The following is a 15,286-nucleotide window of genomic DNA, read 5'->3' as shown; positions in this document are numbered from 1 at the left end:
GGAGATTATATGATTATATGAGAAATGATATCTCATAATTATTAAAAAAAATTAGGGATACAATTAAATATCTGTAACCAATCTTTTTTTTATATTTTATAATTAAGTAGAATAAGGAGGGAGAGGGAAGAGGGAGAGAAAGAAAACAAAGATCCAACCTCAACAAAACTAGGGTTCAAGATCTAATTAAATTATCAATTTGATAGCTTAAAAATTATTATTCATGATACTGATTTGATTCGATATCATTAAAATTTAATTAATCCCATTGAATTTATAAGTTAAAGATTTGTCATCGCCTTTTACTTGAAGAAAAACTATCAAACAATTCCCAATCATGGTCCTTGCGTGTCTTTATGATTGGATGAAACATTTGGCGGGACACTATTGAACTCATTTTGAAAATTTTGCGTCCATTTATTCATTAGAACAGCGAGAATATCCTTCCTCAACTAATTTTTCAAATTAAATTATATTAAATGATGCAATAGCCAAGTTTAAGGAGAATTAGGATAGAGAGTTATTATGTTTGCAGTTGTTGATTGCATAAAGTAAAGCTGGGAAATGTTGGTTTTCCAAATTTTATGATTGAAAGTGATGAAAGAGTTGTAGTGGATAGGAGGATCTAACAAAGTTCAGACTAATAGTTTCAAATCTAAATCTTCTCAAATTCACATTCAGACAAATTAGTAGATTTGATTTTATTCTTGGAAGTTGTCGTATTGTTTATTCTTTAGGACAAAACTGAATATTATTTTTATTTTATCTATGTAGTTTATATACAACGATAATAAATTATTATTATTTTTTTATTTGATATGATATTTAGACAAAGATTTTCCATAAAAAAAAAAAAAAAATTGACAGAAATCTTAATTTATGAATTCTGTGGATTCAACTTATAATTTTTCAATAAGTGATGCTAATCCAGTATATACATCACAAGTTTTAGGCTCACTTTAATTAATTCATTTAAGTGCACGTAGTTCATAACTACATACAAACCATTATTTGGTTAGATGGTGAATTCATTCGTATCTCTTTTCGTAAATGAGCTGAGATAGAAGGGTGTTCTATCAGCAGGATACTCACTACAAAAATAGAGTGGTCATGCACGACGGTGCTGGAGGTTCTCTCTCTCTCTCTATGGCTGATTCACTGTGGCTTAACAAAAATAACAGTTTGTTTTTCTGATGTAACAGAGATTTTCTATTGATATATTACAACACCATAACAAATAAGAAGATAATTCACAAACAAAGCACTGGAGTAAATAAATGGTCTCCTTCTAAAACTTTCACATGATCTGCTTCATCTATTTAGTATACTACTAATGGTCCCTATGATCAAAAGGAATAGAGCCATCATAATTCCTATAATTTCAATTTTTTTTTTTTAATTTCTTTACCAACATGTGCAAATTGACATATAATCCTAGTAATATTTCGGAAAAAAAAGGGAAATCATTAGAAATGAATGTATTTCCATTTAGTTATTGAGGTTATGTACAATGAGATGATGATTGCTGAGATTCCAAGCTACATGCCACCTCAACCATTAAAGATAACAATGCCAAGTAGGGTAGATAGTCGGTCAAAATTTACCTAGAATGTTGAGGGGAAAGTGGAATGCTAACCCAATTACAAAGTTTAGGAGCTTAAAATATGAGGAATCTAAACAAAACAACAATTGCTTGGTGCTCTACTTTTTTCTTCCTTTCTTTGCTAAGAGCAAAATCTTTTGTAATTTTTGAACCCAAGTCTGAGTGAGTCATAAAAAAGTATTTCTCAGAGGCATCGCCCATGGGACTTGATAACAGCACTATAAACAACATCCTATATACTAAAATCTCCGCTCTTCTACAGGGCATCCATTGTTATTTAAAAGTTAAGTCATGTTACGACTTATAAATCTCGGCAGGAAAGGCAACAAAGATTCACAAAGCCTGCCAGCGACAGCAACACTCTAATCTGACAAAATCTTTCTTATCTATTGAAAGAGAATACATATATATATTTATATATACATACATATATAATCTTATGGAAACAAAAAGGTGGTCAAACAATTTCTGAAAGGAAAAAGGAAGAAAGACCTGTCAGTGCACTGCCATTTTGTGTGTGGAAGATCTATTGCATTGAATGAAGGCCAACTACTTCCTGGCTCCGTTGCATATTCTTGAATAGGCGTTAAACAATCTCCGTAAGATGCAATCTACCTTCATCAGGAAAAAGTAACAGCTCATAGACTCCAGCTTTAACGAACCAGATGAGGGTTTTGCTGAGATTTTCATTGCCACAATCCAAAATTACAATAGTTTAGGCTGGCAAGTGATAATATGGATAAAGAAGGTCCAAATCGAATCAAACCAAATAGATTGTCATGGAATAGATGATTTGGATGCTTCTGCCGATTCCTTGCTGTTCTTCAAAACAAGATCATAATTGATGGAAGCCAACTGAGACAAGTTCTGGTAGCACAGTTAAAAAAAAAAAAGTGAATTCTACAGTTCAATTGCAACCTTGTTAATTTGTTCTTAGGCATAAGAACACTTGAATCCTATCCAAACATTCTGGAAACATGCCAGGCTTAGTCTGAAAACTGATGCAAATGAACATGCAAGAAAATTGCTCATGTATAATATTGTTTGAAACTGGTTGCTGATATTTTATAGGTACCACATGGTCTTCTTACCTTGAATGAGAAATTACTAAATGAGTACTTCACTGCGAGGGTTGGGCCACTGAAGTCTGCCAAACTACCACATTCATCCCCCTGTTCCACAGTAACAAACAACCATTGGAAAAAGAAAAACAAATATAAATGTGGATCATCTTAGATGTGACCATAGGATTTTAGTTTCACTCAATATGTAATATGCCCAATGTAAACCGTGTTACCTACGACACATTGTTCCATATGATCCCCACATTATCTAGCATATGAAAATAATACCAATGCCTATCTAGCAAAAAAAGAAGTCTATCTAGATGGTTTGGGAGGATATCAAAATCAGATATTTTGCATTGAAAGATATCGAAATAGTTCCACCAAAGTCTATCAAAATGAATTCTGTAGAAATATGGAAAGAATTGATTGCACATTTTTAAAATTATTACTGCATATTTTTAGAATTTATTATTGCAGATTTATAGAAGTTATTATCGCATATTTTTATGATTTATTGCTGTAATTTTTAGAAGTTATTGTTATTAATTATATAGTTATTTACTCCTAAAATTAGGAAGACTAAATGAAGATGTAAAACTCAACAAATTCAGTATTTTATACATGTTGAAAATAATAGAAAAAAAAAGAAAAAAATTTCTTTTTCTTGTTTGCGTTCATGGTATCAGAGCTAGGTCGGCTAATTTGGCCTGAATAAATTTTTTATTTTTAAATCCTTCTCTTCTTATCAATTTTTTTTGCAATACCATGTCTGGAACATTAAGGATAAATGACATTAGTTCCCCTACCACATCTCCTGGAAATAACGTCGGGATCTGTAATCCTCAACGAAATTGAAAATTCTCCAATACAATTAACCGTTCACAGACTGAATGGAAAAATTACCTGGAATGAGCACAATCTATTAAGTTGGTGATCGATGGCAAAGGCAAACATGGTTATCTCACTGGCAAGACAAAGGAGCCAAAAAATAATGATCCGACATGGCGGATTTGGAAGTCAGAAAACTCCCTTATAATGGCCTGGTTGATCAATTCCATGGAGGCTTCAATTGGGAAAACATACTTGTTTTTTCCCACTGCGAAATATGTGTGGGATGTTGTCTGAGAAACGTATTCAAATCTCGAAAAAATGGGAACATAGAATCTGTTGTTGCAACACCTTCATTCAGTAAGGAACAGTTAGAACAACTGTATAGACTTTTTCAATCCACAGAATTCTCTAATCCTGTACCTTCCTCTTGTTTCTTAGCGCAGAAAGGTTACTTTCAATCTACCATCTTTAATGTGTCAACTATTTTTTTTTGCCTATAGATAATAGATTTAGGTGTCACGGATCACATGACAGATTGTTCTAAATTATTTTCTTCTTATAGTCCTTGTGCAGGAAATCAAAAAATTAAGATACACTCTCTCTATAATTGCTGGGAAAAGGGTCAATTATTATCTTTAACACTCTTGTTCTTCACAATCTAAATCTTTCTTATAATCTTTTGTCTATTAGTAAAATAACTCAGGACTTAAATTGTTGTACTAAATTTTTTCAAACTACTGTGAATTTCAGGATTAGGATAGGGGATGATGATTGGCAATGTTAGGGAGCATGAAAGTCTTTATTACTTTGATGATGGAAATTCTTTGTATCAGCAACCAAAACCCTCAAATCTTGGAGTATGCTTTAATTCTACTAGTGATGAAATAATGGTATTGCACTGTAGGTTAGGTCATCCTATCTTTCAATATTTAAAATATTTATTTTCAAACTTGTTTCGTAATAAAAGATTTAATATTATTGCAATATGAAATTTGTCACTTAGCTAAACACCATCGTGCATCATTCCCTACTCAACCATATAAACCATCTATGCCTTTTTCTCTTATTCATTCATAGTGATGTGTGGGGACCCTCTAGAACATTAACCAACTCTGAAACAAAATTGGTTATAACATTTATTGATGATCATACACGTCTAAGTTAGTTTTATTTACTTAAAGAAAAATCTGAAGCAGAATATGTTTTCAAAAATTTTTATACCATGGTTGAAACTCAATTTCAAACAAAAATTGAAGTATTTCGGAGTGATAATAGAAAGGAATATTTCAATCGAATCTTAGGATCGTTTTTCTTAGAAAAAGAAATTGTTCATCACAACTCTTGCAATAACACTCCTCAACAAAATGGGGTAGCAGAAAGAAAAAATAAGCATATTCTAGAAGTAGCTAGATCTTTAATGTTTACCAATAATATATTTAAATACTTATGGGGAGAAACAATTTTTACTGCTACATATCTAATCAACAGGATGCCATCAAGAGCTTTGAACTTTCAGACACCTCTAACAGTTTTCAAAAAATCATTTCTAATGTCTCGATTGACTTCAGATTTACCACTAAGGGTCCTTGGATGCGTTGCATTCGTTAATATACATAATCTTAATATAAATAAGTTAGATCCACAAGCAATAAAATGTATTTTTCTAGGATATTCTCCCACACAAAAATGGTATAAATATTTTACTCCTACTAGAAAAAAATATTTTGTCATGATGGATGTTACATTCCTTAAATCACAAAGTTTTTTTTGTCTTCATCTTCAAGAGGAGAAAGAAAATAAAAACTCGATATTTGAAAAAGAAAATATTTCTAATAGTTACAAAAATAATGCAATTGCAATATTTAATTTTGATATTTTGGATGAGGAAAACATGAGACCAACCTTAGTGCCTGAACACAAAAAAAGATACTAGCGAAATGGATTATACAAGCTTCGATGATGAAAGATTGTTTGGAAAAACTTACACTAAAAGAAATCCAATTCAAAGTAAGAAAGATGCAACTATATCTTCTCAAAGCCAAGAATCTGATCCGATATCAGGATCTGAAGAATCACGTATAATCTCTAAGTTTCTAGAACCTAAGTTTTTTCCCATTGAACAAATACATTCTGACCCTCTAGACCTCCCTATTGCTCTTAGAAAAGAAACTCGATCATGTATTCAACACTCTTTATCAAATTTTATATCTTATAAGAACCTGTCATCTTCTTACCATACTTTTGTCTCACAGTTATTACGTATGAATATACTTAAATCTATACAGGAAGCATTAACAGTTCCTAAATGGAAAAAGATTGTTCTTGAAGAAATGGTACGTGGAAAATGACTCGTTTGCCTAAAGGAAAACTGATTGTTGGGTGCAAGTGAGTTTTCACCGTAAAGTTCAACTCAGATGAATCATTGGAATCTTATAAAGCAAGGCTAGCAGCAAAAGGATTTACGCAGACATATGGAGTTGACTATCAGGAGACTTTTGCCCCTATGGCCAAGTTAAATATTATTCGAGTGTTATTCTTTGTAGCTGTGAATTTAAAGTGACCACTATTTCAATTGGATGTTAAAAATGCATTCATCAATGGAGAGCTAGAAGAGGAAGTCTATATGGATCCACCCCCTGGCTTTGAAGAGAAGTTTAAAGGAAAAGTTTGTAATCTGAAAAAATCATTATGTGGACTAAAACAGTCTCCCCAAACTTGATTTGAGAGATTTACCAGATTTGTTAAAAAATAAGGGTATAATCAAGGACAATCTGATCATATAATATTTATGAAACACACTGGTGATGGAAGGATGACTATCTTGATTGTATACGTGGATAATATAATATTTATCGGGAATGATGATGATGAGATATGTAGGTTGAAGAAACATCTTACCTCAAAATTTGAAATTAAGGATTTGGGGTCTTTACATTACTTCTTGGGCATGGAAATTGTAAGGTCAAAGATGGAAATTTCTATATCATAAAGAAAATCTGTTATTGACTTATTAGAGGAGACGGACATGAGTGGTTGCAAACCAAGTGATACACTCGTGGATCCTAATCAAAAGTTGGGAAATGTTTTTAATGGAATCCCAGTTGATAAAGGTAGATATCTACGTCTTGTTGGAAAACTCATTTATCCGTCTCATATAAGACCTGATATCGTCTTTGCAGTTAGTGTCATGAGTCAATATATGCACTCACCTTATGAAGAACATTCGGATGTTGAATACAAGATTCTCAAGTATTTAAAGAGTACACCTGGAAAAAGATTGTTGTTCAAGAAAAATATTAACAGGAGTATAGAAGTCTTCATAGATGTAGACTGGGCAGGTTCAGTTTCAGATAGACAATCCATCTCCGGCTACTGTACGTTTGTATGGGGAAATTTGGTTACTTGGCAAAGTAAGAAGCAAAGTGTGGTTGCTATAAGTAGTACAGAAGCTGAGTATAGAGCTATGACAAATGGAGTTTGTGAGGTGCAAGAACTTAAATTAGATGCAGAAGCACCTATGAAACTATTTTGTGATAACAAATCAGGTATAAGCATTACATACAATCTAAATCAACATGATCGTACGAAATATTTTGAGATTGATAGACATTTCATTAAAGAAAAGCTAGAAAATGGAGTTATTTGTATGTCGTTATGACTTCTGAGCAACAAACAGCAAATGTTTTCACCAATGGGCATTTCAGACCAAAGTTTGAATCATTTATTGACAATTTGGGCATGATCAATATCTACGCACCAACTTGACGGGAGGTGTAGAAATATAGAAAGAATTGATTGCACATCTTTAAAATTATTACTGCATATTTTTAGGACTTATTATTACAGATTTCTAGGAGTTATTGTTTTATATATTTATGATTTATTACTGTAATTTTTAAGAGTTATTGCTATTGATTATATATTTATTTACTCCTAAAATTAGAAAATCTAAATATGGATGTAAAACTCTATAAATTCAGTATTTTGTATCTGCTAAAAATAACAGAAAAAAAAAAAAAAAAAAAAAAAAAAAAACTTTTTTTCTTGTCTGCGTTCAAATTCAAACAAATAAAACCAAAATTTTTTGCAACAAATCACCACCTTATAAAATGTATCTATATTCCACTACATGCATGATAGAATAGGATCATAGCGTAACACAGTAACTCCACAATATGCACAAAACAGGAGATATAGTGATAGAGGAATTGTGCGTACATCTTCATCCTGTGTGTTGAATGAACCACTACTGGCTGTATCAGTCAAGTCATCAAAGTCACTACCACCATGAACATGTTCATCTTCTGGGTTCCATATATACCGGCTCATGAAGTAGCTGGTGTCTTGTGGTTCTGCTGATGGTATGAATGTAGCCTGCGGGCAATAAAGGGCGTTACTGAGAACTTGAAGGAGACCAATTTCTGTAACAGTTCAGAAAATCAAAATATTACCTTTTGCCTTGCAAGTGTGTCCCAGTTAATATCCTTGAAGAAGGGATGTTGCTTCACCTGCCGGGAATTCTTCTTAGAACTTAATTCTTGCAATTTGCAGACAAGTTTTGACAATGGATGCAAGACTTACCTCTCTAGCTCCTGTTGCTCCTAGTCTTTGAACTGGACTTTCAGTTAATAATCTGAAATAGCATACACTAGTTATTCTAAGATAAACAATTTGATATCAGCAGGACAATCTATGAAGCCCATCGAAAACATGATCCATAAATGTACTAATACTGACTTTCAATGAGAGGTAGTATTTTGTCATTGCAAAAAGTTCTTATAATTTTAACTATCAAGTGGATGCCTTATTTTGTCTATTCCCGTATCCCCTTCCAATTAATATAATACCAAAAAGATGTCTTCAGCAGACATCAAAGGCTTTACAAACATCAGAATATCCACAATAAAAATATTTTCCGGAAAGAACAACACCAAATTTATACAAAGCCCTTTCCATCCATTTGTTCATCTCCCTCGGCATACTAGTTCCTGAAATTTTTTAATGACCCGTCATTTTGTCTTTATCTCAGAATTCTGTCCCTAAAATCTTCAAATAAGCACATATTCTTGTCTGTTTGTATAAGTTGACTAAATGAGAAGGTAATGTCACATTGAAAACTTATATCAAAAGCAAGAATGGAGAAAAAGTAATACAATCACCATTAGACAACTATAGGAAAGTGCATAGAGAAGTGCACTAAGTTCTGGTTGCACTGACCACTTAGGTGCCAAACATGGCAATGAAAAGAGTTCTTGTTTCTCCAGTATCAGACATGTCAAAAATTTGTGTGAGATGAAACAGAGAAAACAGTAAAGAATGCTGCAAAGTCCACATCCAGGAAATGCAGAAGTTTGTTGTCAGAAAGCTTACTTGTCAATTAAATCACGTGCTTCATAAGACAGCTCCTCAGGTATCTTGGGCCATGGTATATCTCTATTGATTATATTGTCAAAAATTTGCTGCAATTGATGATAATATCTTAAACTATAACTCAGAGAAATCAAATAGCATAGAAAAAATCTCAACCCCTGTTTTATGTTATGTACACAGAAAAGTATATGAAGAAGTTACATTGATGCAGAATGGATTTGAGTTAAAATTTCTAAACAGACTAAGATTTTATTTCTTAGCTAATCTATAATTCATTGTAATAGTGTGATAAGATCCTTAGACGCTTTAGGACCTTATTTATAGTTTAAATTCTTTTAGGTTATAACTTCTCTACTGGAATTCTGTATTTATTTTAGATTGAAATTTATGACTTTTATCTTTGAACTCGCCAATGTAGTGTTAGGTTACTTTAAGTTTGATTAGGATTTAAGCAATCTATTTTTAGTTATATTTCTTGAACTTCAATTAGGATTTAAGGAATTCACTTTTAGTATCCTTTTAGTAGTTAGCGTTTAGTTTCCTTTTGGATATGATACAGCTGCCCAAAATTTCTAGATTTTGTTTTTGTTTCAAATCTCTTTTCATTTCTTTTTGTTCCACATCAGCTATATTCAGATGGATTACCTGGGGGGTTTCAGCATTGAATGGTGGAATACCCACAAGTAGCTCAAAAAGAATAACACCCACAGACCACCAATCAGCAGTTGCACCTGCAAGGAGAACAGCTAATCAACACAAACTATTGGATAAAAGGACAAAGAAAAGGATTCATTTTTTATAACATGCAGAAGAATTGCTAACCATGTCCCATGCCAAGCAGTATTTCTGGGGCCAAATAATCAGGAGTGCCAACTACCGAATGCTTTGGGCGTTGAGATCTTTTCGATGAAGGTTGAGCTTTCTGTTCATCATCTCCAAAAAATCCACCACTGTCCAGTGATGGACCTGAGAAGTCATCTGTACTGTTGATCAGACCAACCTTGGACAGCCCAAAATCTGTCAACTGTAAAGAGAAGGCATTAGAGATGTGTGAGAAATTATAAATAATGCCATTATAGCACTTAAGCTGTAAGGATGAAAACAAAAGAGGGGTTGATTTAAGACTACAATAACATTGAAAAAATGAAAAAAAAAAACAGGTGAAAGCTATCAGCATTCTTCGTGAGGAGTCCTGAATCTTGAGTCCTGATCTTATTAAAATTGAATTCAAAGGAGCCCTTAAATTTACCAATGGAGTTCAGGAAACTCTCATTTCATGCTATTTTAAAAAGGATATCTTCCTAGGATTAACCGAGCCTAATAAAAAGTGCCATGAGGAGAAAATGACGGTACGAGGAAAGGAAGGTTAGAGTTCTTACTGAAGTCAGCAAGCAGATTTTTATTTTTAATGTGCTGATTCCGAAACATTGGCCACTCTATTCAACACTTAAAAATAGACACCACCATGAAATATGAAACTTGAAAAACCTTTATGCAGACCAACTGCTCTTAGCCATTTTTTCATTTCCTCAGGTCAAAAGAGGTCCAACGATTTTGCTCTTGAACATCCAACTTCAGGAAAAAAAAGAACATGCTTCTTTGAGCCATGTTTTGTTTCCAGTGTCTACAAACGTCAAATCAAAAGCCTTCTTCTTTTAGTGTTCATGAATGGGGAAGAATTCACGAGACCCAGAAACGAGGGTTTGCAATCAAAAGAAAATATCTCCATAATTGGGTTCTTAGAAGACAAATTCAAAAAGTGCAGTTTGCACCTATAAAGTGCTGCCACTTATTTCAATATATCTTATTTCTTCCATCAATGAGTATATAAATTTTCATAACAGAATAATACAAGCCAAAATCAGTGCTTTGGTGTATCCTCAAACTAAGTTCATAGAACAACTGAAATAAACAGGTAAGACTTGGTCATCGATTAGCTTTAAATGAAAAAAAGCAATAAAGTGGGGGACAATTCCTAATGCTACTGGAAACCAAAACTCTTGCTCACTGAACTGTAATCTTGTAGTAGGAAAAACATCTGCTCATACAAAGCTAGAGGCATAGTTTACAATTTAAAGAAATCTAAAGAAGCATAATAAACTTTTTCTGAATCATTGATATATTATGAACACTATCATCACACCCACCCTTAATGGAATTTACGTAAAATGGAAAAATATAGACCTTTATATGACCATCTTGACCAATCAACAAATTGTCCGGCTTCAAGTCTCTGTGAATGATGCTCACAGAATGCAAATACTCCAAGGCAAGAACCTGAGAAATATAAAACAAACTATTTGTACTATTGTGAGAAATTTTTATCAAGTTGAAACACACAGAGAATTCCAAGCAAAGGCAAGATATAAATATGGCCTTACAACTTCTGCAATATATACTCGAGTCATGTTCTCATCCAAGCAACCTAGATTTCTTAACAAAGAGAACAGGTCTCCACCATTTAGATACTCCATTACAAGATAAAGATTTTCCCTGCATGTGAAGGAGTAGAAAAATCGAACCTGTACATCATTGGAAAGCACATTAGAAATTTGGTGGCAAATTAATGCATTCATAGATAATAATATCTTATGGAGCTTCTTACCACAAACGGATTGCGAACTGAAATGAGGATGTTGCGCTCAGCCAAAATACTTTCAACTGCATTTTTACATATCATACCGGCCTTCTTTAGAACCTGCACAACATTCATGACACATTGATACACAAGAATAAAACAATAACAAGATGAAACATACAAACAGAGATAATATGTTTAATCACTTTATTCTCATCAGCCGACCTTTCTATGATACTAGAGATGCTGACCTTTATAGCAAACAAGTCTCCTGTTGCTCTTTTTCTAGCCAGGAAAACTCGCCCAAATGCCCCTCGGCTTATTGGTTTTATTATTTCAAAGTCTTCTATGGATGTTCGGTCCTTAGAACAGATATTAATAGGACTTGCTCGCAGACTACGGACAGTATCCTCATCCGCTGAACTCTCTTCATCTGCCATGGTGTTCGACGAGTCTACTTTTTCATCTTCTATCTGGCTACAAAGACTTACATATTTCTCCCTACACAAAATAATGTCTGTGAAATTAGAAAGGCATAATTTAATAAATTAATTAACAATGAGAAACAATTGAACTGAAATCAAATTGACTTACTGCAGTAGTTTTTCAATACGTCTTCCAAAAGTTTCTACCACAAGAGCATCTGCCTTCCTATCCTGGATGGCATATTTTAGATCTTCCAAACGGTCAAGCATGTACTCCAATGCACTGTAGTCACAGTCATTCACATTTGCAACTGATCGAGCAATATCAAGTAACTTGCTTATCTGTCACCCGGTATAAATAGAAAGGAAAGTCAAATAAACAAATCACACATAGCACCTTGGGATAGAAGGACTTAAAAGGGAGCATGAACAGACTGAGTGTCTGCCTGTATTCTCAAGTCTTGTGAAATAAAATAGAAATATAAGGTAACTTAATTATGTACCTGCTGATGATTCTCAAGTTCTGTTATTGTTTTCCACCCACTTAACAGCAATTCAATCTGGCTGGTCCTTGGTGTTACTAATGGTGATCGTGGTGTTAAGCTTCCTGATGAGGTTTTCATGCCAGGCCTTGTTGGATTGGAATGTGTTTCAAATCCTACACTGTGTAACACATTTAGATCATCCATGAGAAAAGTATTATCCGAATCAGGAACACAATCAAGTGTGTCAACAGAACAACATCGAGATGATGAACTATTCTGCTTTGGTGACAGTTCATCTAAATCTTCATGTGTAGTTGATGTTGACACTCTTGCAACATCAGGACTTCCTCTTGGTGTATTGGAGCTCAATGGGGTGCTTTTTGGTGTCCATGACTCCAGAATCTTTTCAAGGCTTTCTGCAACTCTTTCAAGTCGTTCATTCACAGTTAAGCCTTTCAAGTCGCATCTGTCAGCAATTGTACAAATTCGAGAATGCTCTTCCACATGTACAACAGGTATTTCAACCTCACAAATACGACAGATCATTGAATTTTCATATGTCACACTTTGATGATCTGCCCAGAATCCCCATGAAACTTTTCTTCCAGATGATGGAGGATAGAGTGATGGAGTATCTGGAATCCCAGTACTTTCATCACCACCAAGTTTTTTTTCATCTTTTGTTTCTGCCTTATCCTTGGAAGACGTATCACAAATTGCATCACCCTTGCGGTTTTTTTCAGCAGCTGAAGGGAGTTTTCTCCAGGATGACATCCTGTAGCTGCTAGCAGTTGAATCAGAGCTTTTAGCAGTGTTAACATCTGCACCATCAGCACTGCTTAAACGTTGATCTAATTGATCGTGCTTCGTAACTAGACTCCCTTTTTCCTTCTCATGCAACTTCTTTCTCTGCTTCTCATTTACTTCTTTATCCCCATCCGTTGGACCACTAAATTCTGGCTGTCTCATTTCAAAAAATTGTTCTGGATAGACACCAAGATCACTGAGTTGGTGAAGTCCCAGAATATGATCTTCTTCATAACCACTTTCCTTCTGGAACTGCACGAGCCTAGTGCATCGAGTGAGGATAAAGAGAAGGCGTGTGTGGGCTTGTTTAAGAATCCCAATTGGTAACTCCTGACGTCTGTCATCTAGATTCTGAACAATGCTTTCACACTTAACCCAAAATTCACTAGGTGACATTGTTGCACATCTTCGAGCTATAATCAACAAGTCCTCCAAACCCTCTCTCCATTCCAGGTGAGAATCTGAACTTTTTTCAATTTTAGTCACTAAATCACCAGCAAAAACTCCTAAATCAGAATCAACTTCCTCCTTTAATCTGTCAAATTTTGCTCTGATTGCTACCATAATCTCCTGAAAAATCCATTAACAACTAGGTCATTGCAATGTGGAAACCTGAAAAATACATAGGTGAAAAGATTACGAGGAACAGATAAAGATGTCCATCTAGAAGACGAACGGCTACAAAAGAAAAGTATGCACCTCCATATGTCCGAATGCACGAGACTTCCAGACAGGAAAAGGTCGTACTCCTTTAGAATTTAGCTCGTGAGAGAAGCTCTTGATATCTGGGGCTTTCTTCTTTCGGATGCTTGTAACGCGCAGTATTGCTTGGAAACGCGGAGATTGCATTTCTTTGGCAAAAGCCGCATGACAACTCTACGCCAGAAAAACAAAAAAAAACGCACAATACGATTAACCTGAGCTACCTAAAATCCTCCAACTGAATAACACGCATATTTTTGTGCGTGTTTGGGTGTGCATGCATGCATTTCAAAATAGCCAAAAGATTACTACCTCCAACCCTGGAGTTATAGCTGACGGAACCTTCAGAGATTTTGATTGGCTCCATTGGACCTTTTTGCCTACCAATAAAAAACATAACATGAATACAAAATGATTCTCTATTCTCCATCTCCATGGAAATGAAACATCCTCCACGAGTTTACAAGCACGTCGCAATTAATTCCGATTCTAGTAATCAAATCAATCGCAATCCACACAGAAAGGGGAAAGAAACAGAGACAAATCACAATTCGGAACAAAACAGGGATGGATTTACCTTGATCGGTATTGGCCAGGTGATGGGAAGGAATCGGCCATTTAGGCTTCGTATCGACCCCGATAGAAACCTCAGCCTTCTCCTTGTCATTGTTGCCAACGTGATCCACGATAACCGAAGGCGTGTCCACGGAGGATGAGAATCTGAGAGGCGAAGGAGACGGTGCTGATCTAGTTCTTATGTGATTGAGCCCCAGCGTCAATGCAGCGAGGATAATCGGAGAATCCTCCCCAGGCTGCCGTTCGGTGTCATCGTCGTCGTCTTCTTCTTCTCCTTCCTCTTGGCAGTCCTCTGCCCCCGCATCCTCCCGGGGCCGGCGGATAGGGATTGCAGGCATCTTCCTCAGCTTGGACTTCATCGAGGTGGGGGAGGACGTCGGTTGGGATGTGCTAGTGAGGCTTGATGGATCATGAAGGTTATCCGGTCCCGTCGACGACATTGCTGGACGATGATAGAAATGTCGATCTCTTTCATGGCATTTGCATAGGTGCTCGAATTGCAAGTGTAATATGGAGTGATACCGTCGATCTTAGCCAGAGAGAGAGAGAGAGAGGAAATGGAAAGTTTGATAGAAGGGTGAGAGGAGAGAGAGAATGAGGTTTTCGCGGGAACTGAACTGGGGCGTTGAATGGCGACACGAAGGAAGATTTTCAGTTTTTTGAGGGATTCGGGAGCGGTTTCGTTTTATTCCCATTTTCAAAACGTGCTTCCCGCAATTGTCACTAAAAATATTTCTGTCTTTTCTAATAGATATTGGGCTCTTACCTTCCACTTTTAAATAAATTTTAAATTTTTGAATAAATAATACAATTCATTTTTCTTAACAATAATTTTTTTGAAT

At 34.9% G+C, this 15,286-nt stretch overlaps 1 protein-coding gene across 3 annotated transcripts; it reads right to left on the bottom strand.

Moving 5' to 3' along the window:
• Positions 1-1,840: 1,840 nt before the first annotated feature.
• IRE (AGC (cAMP-dependent, cGMP-dependent and protein kinase C) kinase family protein) lies at positions 1,841-15,240 on the bottom strand. 3 transcript variants are annotated; one of them, XR_015816329.1, is made up of 18 exons: positions 14,446-15,240; positions 14,181-14,248; positions 13,866-14,042; positions 12,378-13,736; positions 12,044-12,216; positions 11,701-11,950; positions 11,477-11,569; positions 11,253-11,393; positions 11,056-11,148; positions 9,694-9,895; positions 9,517-9,602; positions 8,872-8,960; positions 8,083-8,134; positions 7,953-8,009; positions 7,720-7,875; positions 2,695-2,775; positions 2,096-2,470; positions 1,841-1,989 (listed from the first exon to the last, which is right to left on the bottom strand). XR_015816329.1 is itself a non-coding variant. In XM_088211419.1 (18 exons), the coding sequence occupies exons 1-17, from the start codon at positions 14,882-14,884 to the stop codon at positions 2,381-2,383; spliced, it is 3,606 nt and encodes a 1,201-aa protein (XP_088067545.1). In that variant the 5' UTR covers positions 14,885-15,240; the 3' UTR covers positions 1,841-2,280; positions 2,370-2,380. The 3 variants fall into 3 exon arrangements, 2 of the variants coding, with proteins under 2 accessions (XP_088067545.1, XP_021909612.2); XM_088211419.1 differs by having other exon boundaries at positions 1,841-2,280; positions 2,370-2,470; XM_022053920.2 differs by having other exon boundaries at positions 1,841-2,470.
• Positions 15,241-15,286: the final 46 nt, after the last annotated feature.

The sequence above is a fragment of the Carica papaya genome, chromosome 9, assembly GCF_054855325.1.
Source record: "Carica papaya isolate Zhongbai chromosome 9, ASM5485532v1, whole genome shotgun sequence".
Classification (NCBI taxonomy): Eukaryota; Viridiplantae; Streptophyta; class Magnoliopsida; order Brassicales; family Caricaceae; genus Carica; species Carica papaya.
The sequence above is the reverse complement of the archived record's forward strand: the minus strand, read 5'-3'. Positions and strand labels throughout refer to the sequence as shown.

Bases quoted from the DNA above. Each gene is read 5' to 3' on its own strand.
- IRE (XM_022053920.2), bottom strand. From the start codon at position 14,884: ATGTCGTCGACGGGACCGGATAACCTTCATGATCCATCAAGCCTCACT. The intron at 9,603-9,693 runs GTTAGCAATTCT...TTCTCCTTGCAG, and splicing joins ACTGCTTGGCATGGGACATG to GTGCAACTGCTGATTGGTGG. The intron at 2,776-7,719 runs GTACGCACAATT...ACTGTGGAACAG, and splicing joins TCAACACACAGGATGAAGAT to GGGGATGAATGTGGTAGTTT.